Below are 18,289 nucleotides of genomic sequence, written 5' to 3'. Positions count from 1 at the left end.
TTATACCCTCATCTCTGGGGCTGTTGACTAACGGAGAGGCTTTACGTAGCTGTTCTACGCCGGTTCTATTTTTAATTCCCACTGACCTTCCTTGCAGCGTTTTCACTCCCGAGGCCTTTTTTCTTCTTCTTCTTCTTCTTTCTGCTTGCATCTCTCTGACACCCCTGTTTCTGACTCCCCCCCCCATGTCTTCCCACTCTTTTCCCTTCCACCACTGTGGTAATGCAAAATGCATGAGAGGTAGAGTGCTATATTAGCTATAGGTGGGGGGGGGAAACAAAATCACAGTCTATCACAACTTTTACTTCTGAGCCAAGCGGTTGTCTTCTGTCACATCGTCCTCCATCACTGGAACACACACAGATGGCAGCTGGACACACGGTTTGGTGTTTGCTGCAGCGTGTGTGTCACACACCACCAGCTCAGGCTCCTAATTTCTCCTGGAACATCCTCATCTTATCCCCATCTTCCTCTCAACTCCTCCCCTCCACCGCGGAGGGCACTGATGATGAATGTGTGAGTCTGCGGTTTGGGTTGTCATATTTCTGCTCCCATCAGCTCCGGTTGTAATGAGAACAAGCGCTCAGACATCCAAGGAGCCAGGCTTTGAATAATTACATCCTGTTTATGGTTCATAAACACCCAACGCCCCCAAAACAGACCTATTAATAACCCCGGCGACAGTGCAAGGAACATTAACTGATATAGCGGTCAATGCCCAATGTCAATGTGTATTTATTATAGAAATCACTCAATTCAACTGTCGAAATGTAAAATTTGATGTCTGTGAATGGTGACGTACTGAGAATGACGATGACTTCCGTGTCAAACAAGTGTGACATTGGCAGAGAGAGTGCCCAGGCTGTGTGTGAGAGTCAGGGAGAAACAGAAATAGAGCAGCAGATTGTGAGAGGAATGGGAAAATAAAACCAAGTTGAAGCTGCCTGTTCCTTCGCCGTACTCTATTATTCATTTCCTCCTGGTCAGAGACGGAGCAAAGGGAGGCGCAGAAAGCTTCTCTGGTTCTCACATCAAAAACCTCTCTGCCTCTGCCGTACTCTCCATCCATCCGTCCACCCTCTTGCCTCCCATTTTCTCCCCCCTGCTTCCCTCCCGGCTGGCAGCTCATCTCTGCTTCCTTCAGCATATTCTCATCACATCGCGTCACCAACCACGATGAGCCCACAGGCTGGCCTGCAAAGTAGACGATAGGTTTTTAACAGCGCCCTAAATAGATGGGTCCGATGTAGTCTTGTTCACGGTAACCATGGAAACACTAGATAATCCACCTCATCCTGAGAGAAATAGCCTAAAGCGAATGCACGGGTAAGATAGTGAAAGAAAGCAAGAATGAAATAATTGTCAGTTAAATTCTGGACCATCATGCATCTCTCCAAGGAGCTTGGCCACTATAAAACATTTTATAAAAAAAAGCCCCAGGGACAGAATACAAGGAAAATCACTTTTTTTTATTCCTATCAGTGCTCCATGCATTTGTCCACATCAAACTCATTTTGGCAGCGTTTCCAGTGCAATTATGTGAGAACATCCCCGTGGTTGTGTTGAATAAATAAAAACAGCACAAGTTTAGAGCCCAACATCCCTGAAATACAGCAGGTTTGTGAGATTTAAGGAGAACAGGGCGCAAATGCTGTCTTCTGAATGAGGAAGCAGGGTGAACTCCATCTTGAAGATAGCTGCTCTTTGATAATGGGCTTTAAATGGGGGGATTTATTTAATTAAACATTTAAAACGTAGTTTGGACTCAGCTCTAAGTACAAGTAAAACTCAAGTAAAAAAAAAAGTTTTAAAGTTGTAACTAGACTGACATCTCTCAGTGGTCGTGCTTCCACAACTTAAAGTCGCACTGATCAATATTTTATATTAATAACGTCTCAGTCGACTATGTTAATGTGGACACAGTCTATTACTAGTGAACATTTGGGAGAATTTAGCAGCTAACGACCCAGAAAATATGCAATTAGTAAAGACCCAGCCAAAACCAAAAGGTGAAATGAATACATTTGTTTGATGCCCAGGTAATTAGACAAGTTGCAGTGCAGATTATTATCTATAATTGCTTGCATAAGTATATGCAATTCAACTATTGACTGGTGACATCTACTTTGACACATTACACCGTCGTCCACAAGACTTTGCAGAGATGTTTTTCTCCCATTTTGGGCCAGAAGAGCGTCGGTGAGGTCGGCCAAGGGTTAGTCAAAGTCAAAGTGGTTCCACCAAAACAGGAAATACCATTTCTAGATGGGACCTCGCTCCGTATGCACGTTTTCAATATTTTTTGATCCTGAAACAGGAAAGAGCTTTTCTCTAAACTCACAAAGTTGTAAGTGCTTCAGTGTTTACATTTATCAAACATACAGGGTCCAACAGTGCAGAGTAGCCTATCATTAAAAAATGACATGGCCTTTGTACAGTATTTATCAGGCCATGATGGTCTCTCTCTCTCTCTCTCTCTCTCTCTCTCTCTCTCTCTCTCTCACACACACACACACACACACACACACACACACACACACACACACACACACACACACACAGTGACAATGATCGGGGTGATACATCAGTGGCTGTCACGCATGCTCAGACGATATGATTAGACCCCCCCTCCTCCCCCCCCCTCTCTCTCTCCCCTCTCTCTCTCTCTCTCTCTCTCTCTCTCTCTCTGTCTCCCCCCCCTCCCCCCTCCCTCTCTCGGGCAGGCTGAGGAGGAGCGTCTGCATCCGTGCTCAGAGCGTGATGGACGGGCAGCAGGTCGCCATAAAACAAGCGTTTTCCTCCCGCAGAGCGAAGTGAGGTGAGCGCAGGGCTGCGGGGTCCGGACCGGTTCGGGAGGGGGGGGCGTGTCGCGTCGCCGTGCCCTTGAGGAGACCACCCGAGTGCCGCAGGAGAAAAGAGGAGCTGCCGATGGAGAGGAGGAGGTGATGGAGCTTGCGGAGCTGCGCGCTGAATGAGTGAGGCTGACCGAGAGTGAAAGTTCGACCAGGTGACATCGGCTGTCCGCGGTAGAGCAGGTGAGTCGGCGCGTTGGCCGGACCGTGTTACGCAACACCGCGAGGCGACGGCGGGCTCACTAATTGGTCTGAGGACTGATTGAGCCGCGCGCGTGCGAGGCAGTTCTGCGGAGCGCGTGCGGGGCTTCACTCCTGTCCAAGAAAGCCGTCATGGGTCACGGGTCTTTGTCGGGTACCATTTCATAACAGTGCGCGCTTGTCTGGGGGAAAGCTAACGAAGCTCGGCGTGCGTCAGGACGGGATTCGCACCGGCACCCCTCTGCAGGTGCGGGACCCGTACAATGGCGGGACTAGCAGAGATGCTGTGTGATGGGAATGTGATGGACCCGAGCAGCACAGCCGCGTGCGTGCGTGCGTGCGTGTGTGTGTGTGTTGTATCAGCCGTCTGGCGTCACCGCCGAGGAACCTTGGTAACCTTGAAACTCCCGTACACACAGTGTGTGTGTGTGTGTGTGTGTGTGTGTGTGTGTGTGTGTGTGTGTGTGTGTGTGTGATGCTTTCAGATCATTCAATTATTAACAGTATAGGACTGCCATTAATATTTAATCAACATACATTTATAGTAGAATATGCACACCAGGAGGATAGTGTTACATTCGGTTTCTCTGCCACATTTCATCAGAAGAGCATTCTCTGAAAAATCCAGACAGTGCCTGACGGTCGGCTCACTTTAGGGTTGTGTAAGGTGTCAAAGAAGCTTCTGAGGAGCAGCAGCAGCAGCAGCATTGCAGAGGGAGGCTGCATCATTCAGATCAGTAAATACTACAGACTGAAAAGAGAAGAGTCATTTGTGTTCTATCAGTGCCTGTGTGTGTGTGTGTGTGTGTGTGTGTGTGTGTGTGTGTGTGTGTGTGTGTGTGTGTGTGTGAGCCGTGAAGTCGAGAAACCATGACACGTTTCATTCGTCTCATATTCACACTTCATGATGTAAGTGCAGGGCACATTTTCAAGTTAGGATGAATTGATCGAGTACGTTTCCCTCAAAATCCATATTTTCAAAGAAAACATCCGAAATACTTCGCCAGCATGAGAGTTCTTGCTGCTGATTTGTAACAGAGCGATCCACGCTGACTTGTGGGAATACTCCACATCTCCAGGGAGAGCAAGAGGCCTCGTAGCTGGCCACAAATTCACAGTCTCCATCCTGCTCCATCTAAATCAAAGGGACTGCACCAACGACGATGTGACAAAACGGCAGCGAGATGCCAAAAGTGCCCACTTTTGACTTTCGACTTCGCCTGCATGCGTTCAAATCGGGAAAATAGAATGAAACTGAAAAGCTGTTGTTTGTGATCTGATGTGGTACACCTTTACCAAACAGCTGGATGGTATAAAGAGATGATATTGAACTGCCATGTACAGAGTTATTGTGGCAACATTGATTTCTTGATTGAAATGTTGGACGGATTGCCATTAAATGTGGTACATGTCCTCTTTGGTTAACCTTTCTTCTGACGCCATCATCACTTTAAACATTTCAATCGGTTAGTAACCTGTAGAATAAAAACGCCTTTTACATGAGCCTCAGCTGAACTCTAATTAGCTGGTGTTTCCTGACATGTTATAGTAATACAGAGTACACGTTAAACATTACACCTGCTAAAGAAAATAAGCGTGTAATCGCTGTCACTGAAAGCCCGTTAGCATGGCGCCATTAGCTCAAAGCACCGCTGTGCCTAAGTGCAGCTTTGCCGAGCCGCTAGCATGGCTGCAGACTCTCAAATTACACATTTGGTGAGTGAAGCCACTTAGTGTAGGCACTGTGTATGATGTGGTTTGATGACTGTGTTTAGGTAAATTACTGTTGAGTAATATTTCACAGCTCCGGGGACATAGCTGAGCACACATGCCTTACATGGATAAACAGTACTGGTGGATAAGTATCCCCCCCCCCCATTCACAGAAACCGGCGGAGTGTTTTTACAGAAATGCAGCAGTGGGGTCGTGCTGTACAGCACCTGCACGGCCGCTTTGTTCTGCTGCAGAGAGCTACGTGGGTTCGAAGTTAGTCATCCGGGGAGCAGGACCTTGAAGGGAAATGTGAGATGCAGAGATGAAAGGAGCAGGGTGACGGTTGAGGAGGAGATATTATAGATGAGACGTGGGATTCTTCTCCCCGTTTTTTCTTTGTAAAAGGCGACACATCTGTTGTTTTAATATAGGGAGGGGAAGAGAAATAGAAATAGAGAGAGACTCGGCTTATGTAACGTGTCATTGCCGATGAACACCCCTTGAAAGGTCGCGTTATCCGAGAAGCCCACAAAGGCACCGTAATAGGGTTGTTAATCTGCCGTTATGACTCTGCTAATATGAACTCGATGTGAACTCCCATGGAACAGGAAAAAAAACAAAACGATTAAAACTGGTGATTGCTCAGATGGGCAGAGTACATTCCCTGCCAAACACGAGGGGCACATGAGAAGACGTGAGTCACGGCTATTATTATCTGGGATATTAAAGATATATGAGATATCAAGCGGCGTCCCGGAGAGAGAGAGAGACGGAAGCAAGCAGGGAGAGGGTGTGTGTATAATATACATTTCACGTGGTCCTAAAGTCTCTTCTCGTTTCCTCACAGGTGTCCGTCGTCACTCGAGTTTAAAAAAAAAAAATGGAGTCCACTCACCTCCTGACCAGCTCTAAGAAGAGAGTGAAGATCCACCCTCACACCGTCACCGCCAAGTACGCCACGCACGCCCCCTACTCCCCTCAGCCCGGAGTACACACACACTTCCCCCAGCCGGGGGACGAGGGCTACGACGACGCGCCCTCTTTCGAGGACTTTGGCTCCTTCCTGGAAGAGACGTCGGACAAGAAGCAGCTGACGGAGAGCAGGAGATGGCCTCTGACTCTGTTCGGCTCCAAAGACAAGGACACGGCGGGCAAACCGTCCGCTCAGGCCGCCGGGGGAGGAGACGGGAGCGAGGGGGCAGCCAAAGCAGCGAAGGGGCCTGGGAAAGGGGTAGGGGAACAGCTGGCCAGTTTCGGGGAGGCGTCCGTGTCGGCGTCCCGGCTCACCTGGGTGGGGCTGCTCGGCGCGGCGCTGGCCCACGGCTGCTTGATTGTTCTGACCCGCCTGGCCTCCGAACGCTTCAGCCTGGGCCCCCTGTTTCTGCTCTTGGTCCGCTCCATCATCCAGCTCCTCTCTGTGGCCGTGCCGCTGCACAGGGGGGAGAACCCTTTCGGACCGGCGGGCTACCGTCTACGCCTGGTCTGCTACGGCGTCGCCTACTCTCTCTCCCTCTGCTGCGCCTACGCATCCTTGACCTTCGTCTCCCCCGGGAACGCCACGACGACCTGGCGCCTGGCAACCACGGCGCTGTCGGCGACCCTGGCCTTCCTCCTCCTGGAGGAGAGGCTGGGATTGGCCGACGGGATCACCATATCGGCCGGCCTGTGCGGCTTGGGGCTCATGTTACTTCCCACGGCGGATGAGAGCAATTCGGATTCGCCCACTGACCCGGTGGTGTTCTGGAGGGGGGCGTTTGGCTGGTCTCTCGCGGCTCTCGCAGGGCTGTGGATGGCGTTGGCGCTGGTTGGGTATCGCTCCCTGAAGGAGAGGGTGGGAGTGGGCACCGCGTTGTTCACAGTGAGCTGGACGGGCTGCCTGCTCTCCCCGGCCTCCCTGGCTCTGCTCCAGGAGGGCTGGTCGTGGCCCGCCAGCGCCCCGGCCTGGGGCCTGGTCGCGGGCCTGGTCGCCTGCTCGGCGGCAGCCTTTCTGGGGATGACGCACGCCCTCACCCGACTCCACCCGGCCCTGGTCTCCGCCTCGCAGAGCCTGGAGGTGCCCGTCGCCATGCTGCTGCATCTGGCCGTGCTGCCGGCGGCGCCCACCGCGCCGGAGGTCGTTGGGAACGTGATGGTCATGCTGAGCGTCGGGTGGCTGGTGGCGATAAAGCTGCTGCCGGCTCGCGGGGGAGGCCGCCGCCAACGGGAGGAGTACGAGGAGATTCTGGACTCACCCATTAAATAGTATCTCTCCTTGTCACACCCCCTCCTCCGTGAAATTCCCGTGTACATAACAGACTGCTTAATGTTCATCGGAGCTTTATCAATTTTGTATCGTCCTCTTTGCGTTTGAGAAAGTGCCAATATTGTGTTGTCTGTTATATAGTGACTATGTGGTGTGATATTAAAATCTCATGAACACGACGGATTCCTGAAGCCATGTAATCAGTATCCTCCTTACGTACATTTCACATTTCAAGTCAAATCTACCAGCCAGCTGAGGGTTAGCTCAGGATTGATCTATTTGGCTGCTAGCGAGAGAGAGAGAGAGGATGGGAGGCAAGAGAGCGGAGAGACACCATGAGAGGAAAATAAATGGGGCTAGCGAGGGAGAAGATGATGGGATTGGCATACAGATAAGAAGCAGGAGGGGAAGGGAGAGCGATGGCAGATGACGAAACAGAGATGAAAGAGGAGGAAGTCATTGTGGGTATTGTGCCGTGTGTCTGGCCAGCTGGGCTGATTAAAATCACAGTTCTACATCGTCTCATAACTGCCTGTCAGGCGCCGTCACTCATCTCTTCAGGGATCCTCCTCCTCCTCTACTTCCCTCATCATTAGCCAGCTTTTTTTTCCCTTCCTTCTGCTTTTTCCCCCGTGTTAATAATGAATGAAGACGACGAAGCTCCCATTCACTAAAAAAGACCTTGCATTCACTGCACAGTGGGGGGGCTTTTGACAGAACAGTGTGTGTACACCATGTGTGCATGTGTTTGTGTAGCAGGAAGTGTGGAGATGAGATGTAACTGCTGTCCTTGTTACTGCATCTTGTTCGCCGTGACATTTAAGAAATAGGCCAGAAAGCATCAGATCTTGTCTGCAATTTTTCCCACCCAGCTGAAGATCTATCAGGAACACACACACACACACACACACACACACACGTATAAGTTCATGCCACATTTTTCGTTCGTGAAAAACGTTGTGATGCCAGTGGGAAGTTAAAATCACACACGGATTAAATGTTTTCTGTTGCCGTTCTGTTTCCCAGCGGTGTAATGTGACGACGTCCATTTAGTCCAGCCCAATTTGCAGGTACTTTATGTTGATTACTTCCATTTTTTGCCTTCTCATTTGCCGGATTTCTGCCGTAGTGCTGTTAAAACTCCACAACAAACAATACAAAGTTTAAAAATAGATGAAGAGGTGATCTGGGACCAAAGACCGTCACGCAGAAACTATAAAAAATGCACACTAAAGTACACCTCCAGTCAACAGCAGCCATTGTGTGTGAGCCTGCAGGCGGGGTAGTGTAAAAGCTCTGGCAGGGACTTGTAAATCATAAAGCATCGTTAGTCGTGGCCTCTTCGCTTCCAGACACTCTTAAAGCAGCTAATGAGAGGGAGAGTGAGACCTGCTCAGAACTGAACGCGGTCCAAAAACCTCCGACACGCTTCCTCGCGGTTGTCGGTCTGCAGACAACTACACAAACATTGAGGTAGTGGTGTAAAAAGCTGGCAAGTGCAGGAAGCACATAGACAAACTGTGGGCATGTGTGTGAAGTACGAGGCTCTAAATATGATTCCTGTGTGGGAGGAGGGAGGGAAACCTTTCCATGAGGCTGATGAGGTCGTTGAGTTAATTTTTTATTCATTAGAGTAAAACCACGACATTTATGGTACATAAAAAAAATCATTGTCACCAGACAAAAACAAGCTCACATATTAAAAAAAAGCCCCTTTAAAAAAAACAACAGAACAGAACGTCCTCAGGTCATCTTTTATCGTTTTTTCCCTCTGGGCAATTCATGCGTCTCCTCTGTCCTTCTTGCCTGCTCGATCACGCTGCTAAGCTGCAGGTGAACCTTCTGCAGCTCTGTTGCTATGGCAACCAGGGCCCTCTCCATTGTGTCCAGGGATGAAGCCACTCCCGACTCCTCCGGGCCTAATGGTTTCATCCCCAAGCCAAACGCTGCACCTAAACCTCCAGGTCTCTGCGTTGGTCGGGGCACCGCTCTGTCGCCTCTCCCCTCCTCCAGCCGCTTCAGCCGGGCATTAGCCTCACGGCCACTGTGCAGGAGCTGATGCAGCGTGGCATTTAGCCTCCTCTCCCTCTGTGCTTCCTCCTCCCGGAGCTCCAGCAGGACTCGTCGCAGCCCGACGTTCTCCTGCCCGGCCCTGCACGCCGACTCCAGAATGGGTAGACACCGCTGGCAGGTCCCTTTAGCCAGCGTGTCCACCTGGGTTCTGATGGAGGCCATTCCTCCAGAGCACTGGCCCACAGATTCCAGCAGCATGTTCTGCCTCATATGGGAGTCCTCCAGAGCGATGAAAAGCTTGTCCCAGCGGGAGAAATCTGCAGCATGGCATGGTGCGGTAGTAGGTGCTCCTGTAGAAAACAACCACGGGGATGCATCACTTATACAGTCCCAGAGCCAGATGAAATGTTAAATAAAATCAAAATATTTACATTTATTTAATTTGGTAATACTATTTTGCTCTATATTACAAGAAAAACTATCTCTGAAATGAAACATGATGTCAGGTCAAAGGTCATTTTAACTTGCTAGCTGGAAATCTAATTGGAAAAACTGCCAAAAGAGATGATGCACAAAACGTTTTGGAATTAATATGAAAACATCATACTCAAGTATATTGTATAGTATAACGTTTTTATTATCATTTTTAAATGTTTTTATCCATGTTTGTACTGTATGTTTAGTCCTGGGACACTTGATAATACAGTCTGTGATTTACATTGTAATTTACATATCAAATACGCACACATAAGCGGTTGGGGTTGAAAAATAAATGTGTCCAAAAATGACCATGAGAACTAATAAAAACAGGGAGGAAAATAGAAAAGTAGAAAGTAGAATTGTATTAGTGATACCAACTAAGTATGAACCTGGAAAAACACATTAAAATTTGCAACAACCTGCAATTTATTGAATTTACAAATTCCATGTTTTTTTAAACAGAATTGGACCAAGAATAGACCCATGCGGGACACCTTTACGTTCCTTCCAAAACGAATAATTCAAAGAAACAAAGCACGTGCATTTTATTTTAGTTGCACAATGAAATCAAGCAGCTGAGAAGAACATTCCTCACAATGAGCCATCTGTTCAAACACACCGGGAACAAAAGACACAAAAGGACAAATAAACTCACCGTCCTGCTGGTCCTGAGTGATCTCGTTGTCATAGACGTCTGCGTAGTTCACTTCAAACTCGGCCTCGATAACACACAAGGATGGAGCCACAACGCCAAGCACGCACAGCACACGCCACGTCCCCAACACATGCATGATGGAGCCCTGCACACGGTTGCTTTGGAAAAATATCATGGACGTTTGTCGTACAGGTTTTCCAGCCGCTCCGCTGTACGTAAAGCTCTTCACACTGAGCCAACTGTTGCTGCTGCTGACTTATAAACTTGGCGCAAGGGAAGGAGGGAAGCGAAGGAGGGTGTGACGGAGGTGGGGGTGCTGTGGAGGCCGAGTGGGGAAAATGCTTCAGTGGAGGTAATATGTCAAAAGTCAGAGTGGGGGAAATTATGGGAGAAGAGGGGGAGAGTTACAGGGGTTCAGGAAAAGCTGGGGTGAGAAGACAGATGTGAAGGAAGAAGACCATTTCAATGTTTCTGTTGTTTGCCTTCAACCTTCTTCTACTGATGAGTTACAGTCACTCCCAAATCCCTAAAGCAAAACATATTGCAGAGTCTGGATTGTATTTAGGCTCGCAATGAGTATGTTTTCAACCACTTGGAAATGAAATCTTGTTGCTAAGCAACACTGCGAAATTTGCTTTCTGGCTTGTCGGTTAAACGTTCCATAATGTAAGAATAAGGAGTTACGGGAACGCCTTGGGTCCCCGGGTCAACAGGTGTTGGGGTTAAGCAGCAGAAGTAGGACACGTCAAGGTCGGAGGAAAAGCCTCGACCTTTCTACTCTCCGCAGACCTCCAGACCGAGCTCCCCCCCTGCAGATGTCAGCATGCCGGCCAGTAACGACATCAGATTTTCTCTGTTTGGCAGCTTGGAATAGGAGCGGAGGGACTAATTGGGGTGGAAGCCGGCAGGTTTATCTCAGGAAGACCTGCAGAGGAAGAGATGGAAAGGATAGTCGGTGAGGAAAGGTATGCAGGGACAGAGGAAATCTGTGTGTACATTCCACTGGCCCACTTTTATAAAACTCAATAACTAGGATCTCCTCAGGAAATACATTTATACGATGGAAATCCCAGATGTGATATAAAAATCAGAGCATGTTCCACCTATTTGTCTCTTTCTCTCTACAGGTTTCTATTTAGGTCACTCACATGACTCCACAAAAAAAAGAAGCTGCATTTATCAGCAGCCACCAGACGTGATTTACCCCCCCACCTACAGTGGAGCTGTCACACAAAGCGCTCCCAGCTGGCGGCGAGGAGGACGAGGAGCGATGATTGATGGAAGGATTGGCCAAAACTCAGCAGAGAGAGAGAGAGAGAGAGAGAGAGGGAAAAGACACTGTTTTTCTCGAGGAGAGCATTCCCGTATCAGCACTTATTATATTCCGACCGGAGAAAATGAGAAGGGGGACAGATCCCCGTCATCTGGTTTGTTCCTGACGAAACCAGAGATGCGAGGGAAACTGGGGCAGTGGGTGTTGTCCACAGAAACTTCATTGGCTGCAATATAAAACAGCAACAGGACTTAACTGATGAATAAACCGCATATTAACACCAACGCGGCAAAGTCAGGTTTACGAGAACAGGGTGTTTTCATCCTCAATATGTGGGAAGGCGGAGGGGAGGAAACCATGGAGATATTATTATATTATAACACACTAAACTGTAAAACAATAGAGCCATTTTAAGAATACAGCTTATGATATGTCTAATTATGCTAAAAAAAAGTGTATTCATTGGTGGTTATGTTACGGCTTAATGATCAATCAACTCAAACTCGTGCCGAATGCAGATTCATTCACATTGATGTTGTTTTCCGATCCTAATAAAGAGGAATCCTTGGATTTGTCACCAATAAAAACATTCATCAGTTCTTTCTATTCTAGAGTTCACAGGCCATCTCTGGAAAAGAAAATTAAAATTGATCAACCTGACATTTCTGACAGAATTCAAACCCACTGTGGTGGAAACTTAACCATCGATCGCTGCCGTCTTGGCCAGGTCTAACCTTGCAAAAGAGGTCAGTGGGATTTCCCCAGTGAAATAAACTAAATCACATGACAAACATCCCAATTCCCTTTATCATAACTCACTCATCAGCAGCCAGACCTGCAAAACTTCCTGTATCAAACATGAGCCCAAAGTCACAGGAAAGCCTGAGAGAGAGAGAGAGAGAGATGGACAATATGCATGCCGGAAATGATAAAACATTATTAGGGACACACAGCAGGGACCTGCCGTGGAGGAAAAACACTCACGACCGGCTTGGGGACAAAATGGGGAAATCTATTCTTGTTCGGCTGAGTCGGAGGGAAAATTACAGGAAGCAAACACGAGTGATCTGTCTTTATGTACTGGCTGCTCCTCCTGCCGGGCGCCTCTGAAATGCAGAGCTGATAGAGTGGAATGATAGACGTGTTTATGGTGTTATTGAACCGCGGGGCCCTCCCGACTGCACTCGGATCAATGTCATTAACCTGCCCTTGATCGATCAAATCCGTTTTACGCAACCTCCGACAGGGAAGAGGCGAAGACGTGGGAGAAAAACACACGAGGCACACACACAATTAATAGGATTAACAATACTGCAAGCTTCACGGCGTGTCTGCATTACTTTAGATATCACTATACTGGGCCTGGGAAGCGCGATCAATACGGTACCCTGGAAATGACTAACGATGGACGTGACATCAGTGTTTGCATATTTATTTCCACATCTTTACGTGAATCAGCCCCTCTGACATCAGCTCAATGTACAACATGTGACGTGACTGCATGGATGCAGTTTACAACGAGAACTGTACACACACACACACACACACACACACACACACACACACACACACACACACACACACACACACACACACACACACACACACACACACACACACACACACACACACACACACACACACACACACACACACACACACACACACACACACACACACACACACACACACACACACACACACACACACACACACACACAGCATAGAGCGGAGACATTACATCAGCAGGGTATTAACGTACGTTTCCATCCATGGTCCCCAGAGACGGACCCACACCACAGAAGAGCACGGCTGCCCTCACCAAGACAAATGAACAACATCTGGACTTGGAAACTTCTACCCGTTTCACCTCGTCGGCCTCTAATGGGCTAAAAGGGTAAAAGTGAGTGTGCGACTGGCCGGTGTGTAACGGGGGGAAACACCCAGAGTGTGTGTGAGGAAACAGATTTTATACCCCGCTACGGCATAAAGGCCCCGTTCAGCCTGGTGTTTTGGAAACCTTGCAAACGCATGTAAATAACATGTTTCATGTGGAAAATGACCTCAACTTGCAGTAACAGGAGTAGTACGTACACACACACACGTACACACACACACGTACACACACACACACACACACACACACACACACACACACACACACACACACACACACACACACACACACACACACACACACACACACACACACACACACACACACACACACACACACACACACCACACACACACACACACACACGGGGCGACAGGTTTGAGGAAGTTGTAAACACACATGAAGTGCTGTTTTCACATGAACAACTACACACACACATGCTCTTGGCACAAACCTCCCTCAATTAGCTTAACTTTTTTCACAATCGCATAATGTAAATAAGTCTGTCAGGAAATATTACACCCATTGCCACAAGAGGGGACTGATAACACGGCAGTCATCGTATTCACACAACATGAATATTAGATGCATATGGTTGAAGGCTAAAGTAACCGTGGCACTATAACACATTAGAAAAATAAGCACTTTTACAACCACTTCAAGATATCTTCCCTATGGGATTAATTAAACTTTTTAACTGTACCATATGTTATAATTCTGTCCCTTCATGACTCTCAGATTCACCAGTGGTCTCAATCAGCCGAAGCTCCTCCTGGACATCTCCTCCGTGAAAAGTCAGCAGCGAGCTCGTGGCTCCGTCGGTTGTTTGCGGCTCAGCATTTATGCCATCGGCTGTAAGAATCTCAACAGCCGTGTGATTGATCGTCATGGAGCCGCTGGCTACTGCGTTTCCTGTCTGAGGCTCCACTCCACTGAGATCAGAAGGTGGGGAAGCAGCATGGGTTATCGCAGCAGCAGCTGATTCGCGGAGTGTTGAGTTCTGATCCAAACTAGACGGACGGGCGTTATCACGCACCTCGCCGATCACTGAGCGGTGCCTCGGTGGCGGTCCATCAGAAGAGAAGGTGTTGTTGTTATTGGTGTTGTTATTTTGCTGTGCGGTCACAGAGGAACGTCGTGTCTTTGGAGGTGCGGCCGGTGGATTGGCGGTCCACGAGTCCTGGTCGAAGTCTGGAATCTGGTGGACGACTACAGGGATGACCTGATTGGCTACATGGTTGGTCACGGACGGCTGATGGTTAGTGATCGCTGACTGCCAGTTATTGGAGCAGAGGACTGCTGGAATGCTGCAAGGAGAAGGAAAAATCTAAATCATTCATGTGAAAAGAGATGATTTGCTTTAAAACTTATTTTCCAGTAGTTAGAATGATATTTGGCTTCTGAATTTAGCGTTTTAAACGTTTTTCTTTTTTAGCCTTGGTGTGAAAACTTCACTCTCTGCCAGTCTGTTAGTCAGTATGTTTCCCAGATACCTAGTCGCAGGGGATCGTTTCACAGTTGTAAACTAAAACATGCCAAATGTGTCCCGGTGTATTTCCTGTTGCAGTGTGAATGACATCATGACAATAAAGTAAACATGGACCCAAGCTGTTGCCTAGCAATGACATTCTGTAGACGCGGTCTACAAGGCTCTCGTCTTCATGTCTGCCATGCTGCTGAAGTCACTTTCTCTCCACAGGCAGCCGTTTGCTTTAGTTTATCTCCATGTTTTCACACACACACACACACACACACACACACACACACACACACACACACACACACACACACACACACACACACACACACACACACACACACACACACACACACACACACACACACACACACACACACAGTGTAAATCTGAAACACAGACCTGGCCAGCTGCTTCTGAAGCTCCTGTGCGTGTTGGTTGCACTGGTCGAAGTAACAGGCCTGAGCTTCCACAAAGTCAGTCAGGCTCCGCATGTGTTTGGTCTAAAAAAAATAAATAAATAAAAAATACAATATATAAGACCCATAAAACACAAGCTCTAAAATATAGTAAAAAAAATACAAAACTTTGCATCTTCTATTGAAAAAATGAGCTACGACAGAAGCTAATCTTCTTGCTGCGTGGTTGTGTGCACGTACGTGAGTGTTGCTGATTCCTTCCACGGCTCGTCTTGTGATTTCTGCCTGTCGATCAAACAGACTCTGACAGATCCGTTGCTCCATCTCTGCCTACACACCCCACACACACACACACACACACACACACACACACACACACACACACACACACACACACACACACACACACACACACACACAGTTATTATGGTCTGTCTAACTGTAAACCATAGCACAGAAGGGCTTTAAAGTTGAAATTAGCTCATTACGACTGCAACCAACGGGCTCCTGTGTGCGTGCAACGATAAGGATCAACTCACCTGAGAGATTTCCTGAGCCCACACCTGATTGGACGAGAGGCGGAGGAGGACAAGGGACTTAGTCAATGAAAAAAAAACTAAAAAAACAACAGTTTTCTGCTGCGCCCTCTCAATGTGACCTTGACTGACCTTTAGCCATTTGACACGCAGGAACCCGAACATGTAAGAGAAATTAGACAAGTAGTCGCCGTCCAGCGGGCTTGCGTTCAGGTTCTGAGAGAGACGAAGCAGGAAGGTGGAATGAGTAGATATGACACGTGTTAATTAGGATTTGGATTGATAAATGAAGACATCGATACTCACTCTGCCCTCATGGTCGGCTTCGTGGGCTTTTCTCAGTCTGGTTTTGGCTATGTCCAAGTCCAAACGCTTATTCACCAACATCTTGCGCTCATCCTATGAAAACACACACACACAAAAGAAGGAGTTTAGAGATGTGATTACGGAGAATGTGTCATCCATAATGTGCAATTAACGATGATGGGTGTGTGTGTCTGTGCGTGTTTACCTGCATGACTCTGTATTCTCCCTCTGTGAAACTCCTCAGAGGTGCGAGAAAGTGGATGTTGGTGCTTTGGACAAACTTCCTCTCTGCCTCGCCGAGCTGCTTCTGAGCCTCTCCACACCTGAGCAGTGCTGTCCCTGAACACAGAACTGGGCCGGTTTAAAAAAAAAGAGCACATCGGTTTAAAAAAGTTGTCCTCATTGATGTGTACTCACCGTAGGGCGTGTTGGACCCCATCTCCAGCCCGGCCTCGGTCATTTGGTCTCCCAGGACGTCCAGCGCACGAGGCCGAGGGGGGACGCTCCAGTCCAGATGCTCATACAGGCGGTCCTCCAACCGTGCTCCTGTTCATTGGGGGGGATCAGAGAGCTCAGGTTCAGGGATTACCTTTGAAAAAATCCTCTGGAATATGTATTTAAATGTGTATATTTGTAAAGGATATGCTGTTGGACATTTACAGACCACATGCAGTCATAATGCCATTAGTTGAGGTTATTGATTAAGCATCTCTATTCATCTAAAAGGGGGCAATGGTGTCTTTGTGGAGACCAACACGGATTGCAGCCTCACTGGAATTGGGTTGCAGCAAGACCTCGCTCTGGGAGATTATCTGGTCCGTCCAGGTCTTGGTGGCGTCTGCGCGGGCGAAGAGCTCCTCGAGCCCGGGGTCCAACTCCGTCTTCTCCGCCTGACCAAGACTTTCCTCCGTGTACTGGAGCGAACAACACCGCGGTGTTTCAATGTCGTCAACATGCTATACGGGTGAATGACGACATTCACGTCTCATACTGCGTATTAAACTCGTTAGTGTGACGTTTTTTTTTTACCTGAACAGCCCGGTTGATGAACTGACCAGCATCCACAGCCAGCCGCGTCAAATCCATGGCAACGGCCCTCCCCAAGGTCGCCGCCGTGCTCGGTCGTCCGGAACCGGGCGGGGACGTCCGTCAGACCGCCGTTAGCTTAAAAAAGCCCAGAGGCGGACAAGCAGCTGACCTCGACGCCATGTCGTCCACCGTCCACCGCCACTCTCACAGCCAGACGACGGTCCGTGTCACGTAATTATAATAACAAAAACACGTGACGTCGTTGTCAATTCATCCTCAGCCAAGAGCTTCCTCTGACGTTTGTTACCGGTTTCGTCGTACCGACTAACTTCCGTTTACACCAACGGGCGGTTTGGCGGAGGACTCGTCTCTGTTGCGTTACGTTACTGACGTGTAACGACACCGTTAAAGGCTCCGTTAGGACTTTTTTAATTCGCAAACCTCAACGCTAGCTTAGCCGCAACGTCTGAATTATTTCAAAAACATTGTACGTTTCACGGGAAACTAGCCGTTTTAAAAGCGACACGCATTGGCGTTGATAGCCGGTGAAAATATTGACACGAACTGACTGAAAACGATATTTCGACGATAGAAAATCAACAGTGCCCGTGACTTCCGGTTGCGACTTTCAGAATAAAAGATACACGCCTACAACACATTAAAACAACCGGCCAGAAAATCCAGCAGGAAGATCACCTTCCCATAACGTAAAAAAAAAAAAAAAAAAAATGACAAGTCACTCGTTAACATCCTCAGTGCAGCGTCTCCTCATTTAATATACGTTTCATTCTTCTATCCAAAAGAAAGCTGAAACAGCAGCCAGCCATTGACAAAAATGAGAAACGTTATGACAAAAAATACAGTGATAGTTTGAGTTTCTGAACGCATGGCTGGAGAATTTAAAAAAAATCCTATCCTCACCCAGTCTTCTCCAGTCTGTCAAGGCTTTCATGAGCAAATGCTTAGCTGTAATTGGTGCTCCTGCTCCCCAACACACACACACGGACACACACACAGACACACACACACACGGACACACACACAGACACACACACACAGACACACACACACAGACACACACACACACACACACACACACACACACACACACACACACACACACACACAGCAGCTTAAAACAATCTGACTGCTAAAGAAAACCTTAAGAGGGTTAAGAGATTAGAAGACACTCCTGT

At 48.1% G+C, this 18,289-nt stretch overlaps 4 protein-coding genes across 6 annotated transcripts in view; 2 read left to right on the top strand and 2 right to left on the bottom strand.

Annotated features, from left to right (window-relative positions):
- Positions 1-2,726: 2,726 nt before the first annotated feature.
- Positions 2,727-7,179, top strand: slc35g2a (solute carrier family 35 member G2a). Its single transcript, XM_084013354.1, has 2 exons — positions 2,727-3,035; positions 5,614-7,179. The coding sequence occupies exon 2, from the start codon at positions 5,647-5,649 to the stop codon at positions 7,006-7,008; it is 1,362 nt and encodes a 453-aa protein (XP_083869480.1). The 5' UTR covers positions 2,727-3,035; positions 5,614-5,646; the 3' UTR covers positions 7,009-7,179.
- Positions 7,180-8,605: 1,426 nt separating this feature from the next.
- LOC311015698 (uncharacterized protein) lies at positions 8,606-10,370 on the bottom strand. The gene is made up of 2 exons (XM_084013102.1): positions 10,157-10,370; positions 8,606-9,371 (listed from the first exon to the last, which is right to left on the bottom strand). Exons 1-2 carry the CDS (start codon positions 10,329-10,331, stop codon positions 8,764-8,766), a joined length of 783 nt encoding a protein of 260 aa, XP_083869228.1. The 5' UTR covers positions 10,332-10,370; the 3' UTR covers positions 8,606-8,763.
- A 277-nt stretch (positions 10,371-10,647) lies between these two features.
- Positions 10,648-17,747, bottom strand: LOC311015694 (endophilin-B1-like). Of its 3 annotated transcripts, none has more exons than XM_084013096.1 (11): positions 17,094-17,747; positions 16,837-16,978; positions 16,482-16,610; positions 16,270-16,403; positions 16,065-16,157; positions 15,891-15,974; positions 15,762-15,785; positions 15,463-15,552; positions 15,206-15,306; positions 14,030-14,633; positions 10,648-11,081 (listed from the first exon to the last, which is right to left on the bottom strand). In XM_084013096.1, the coding sequence occupies exons 1-10, from the start codon at positions 17,148-17,150 to the stop codon at positions 14,036-14,038; spliced, it is 1,452 nt and encodes a 483-aa protein (XP_083869222.1). In that variant the 5' UTR covers positions 17,151-17,747; the 3' UTR covers positions 10,648-11,081; positions 14,030-14,035. The 3 variants fall into 3 exon arrangements, 1 of the variants encoding a protein (XP_083869222.1); XR_014597399.1 differs by lacking the exon at positions 10,648-11,081 and adding an exon at positions 12,828-12,953 and having other exon boundaries at positions 13,116-14,633; positions 17,094-17,746; XR_014597400.1 differs by lacking the exon at positions 10,648-11,081 and adding an exon at positions 12,837-12,953 and having other exon boundaries at positions 13,120-14,633; positions 17,094-17,746.
- gyg1a (glycogenin 1a) overlaps positions 11,400-18,289 on the top strand; it is a 40,367-nt gene continuing 33,477 nt past the window's right edge. The window contains exon 1 of the mRNA XM_084013099.1: positions 11,400-11,404. The gene's annotated coding sequence lies outside the window, so the exon portion shown is untranslated. The remainder of the gene's footprint in view (positions 11,405-18,289) is intronic.

This window comes from Eutrigla gurnardus (genome assembly GCF_963514095.1).
Source record: "Eutrigla gurnardus genome assembly, chromosome: 7".
Taxonomy (NCBI): domain Eukaryota; kingdom Metazoa; phylum Chordata; class Actinopteri; order Perciformes; family Triglidae; genus Eutrigla; species Eutrigla gurnardus.
The sequence above is the reverse complement of the archived record's forward strand: the minus strand, read 5'-3'. Positions and strand labels throughout refer to the sequence as shown.

What these genes read in the sequence shown, in the direction of transcription:
- slc35g2a (XM_084013354.1), top strand. Translation starts at nt 5,647, where the DNA reads ATGGAGTCCACTCACCTCCTGACCAGCTCTAAGAAGAGAGTGAAGATC.
- LOC311015694 (XM_084013096.1), bottom strand. Translation starts at nt 17,150, where the DNA reads ATGGATTTGACGCGGCTGGCTGTGGATGCTGGTCAGTTCATCAACCGG. An exon ending in CTTGCTGCAACCCAATTCCA is followed by an intron (nt 16,611 to 16,836) that starts GTGAGGCTGCAA and finishes CCCAATGAACAG; the next exon opens with GAGCACGGTTGGAGGACCGC. An exon ending in AAGGAATCAGCAACACTCAC is followed by an intron (nt 15,307 to 15,462) that starts GTACGTGCACAC and finishes TATTTTTTTTAG; the next exon opens with ACCAAACACATGCGGAGCCT.
- LOC311015698 (XM_084013102.1), bottom strand. Translation starts at nt 10,331, where the DNA reads ATGATATTTTTCCAAAGCAACCGTGTGCAGGGCTCCATCATGCATGTG. An exon ending in CACTCAGGACCAGCAGGACG is followed by an intron (nt 9,372 to 10,156) that starts GTGAGTTTATTT and finishes TGTTTTCTACAG; the next exon opens with GAGCACCTACTACCGCACCA.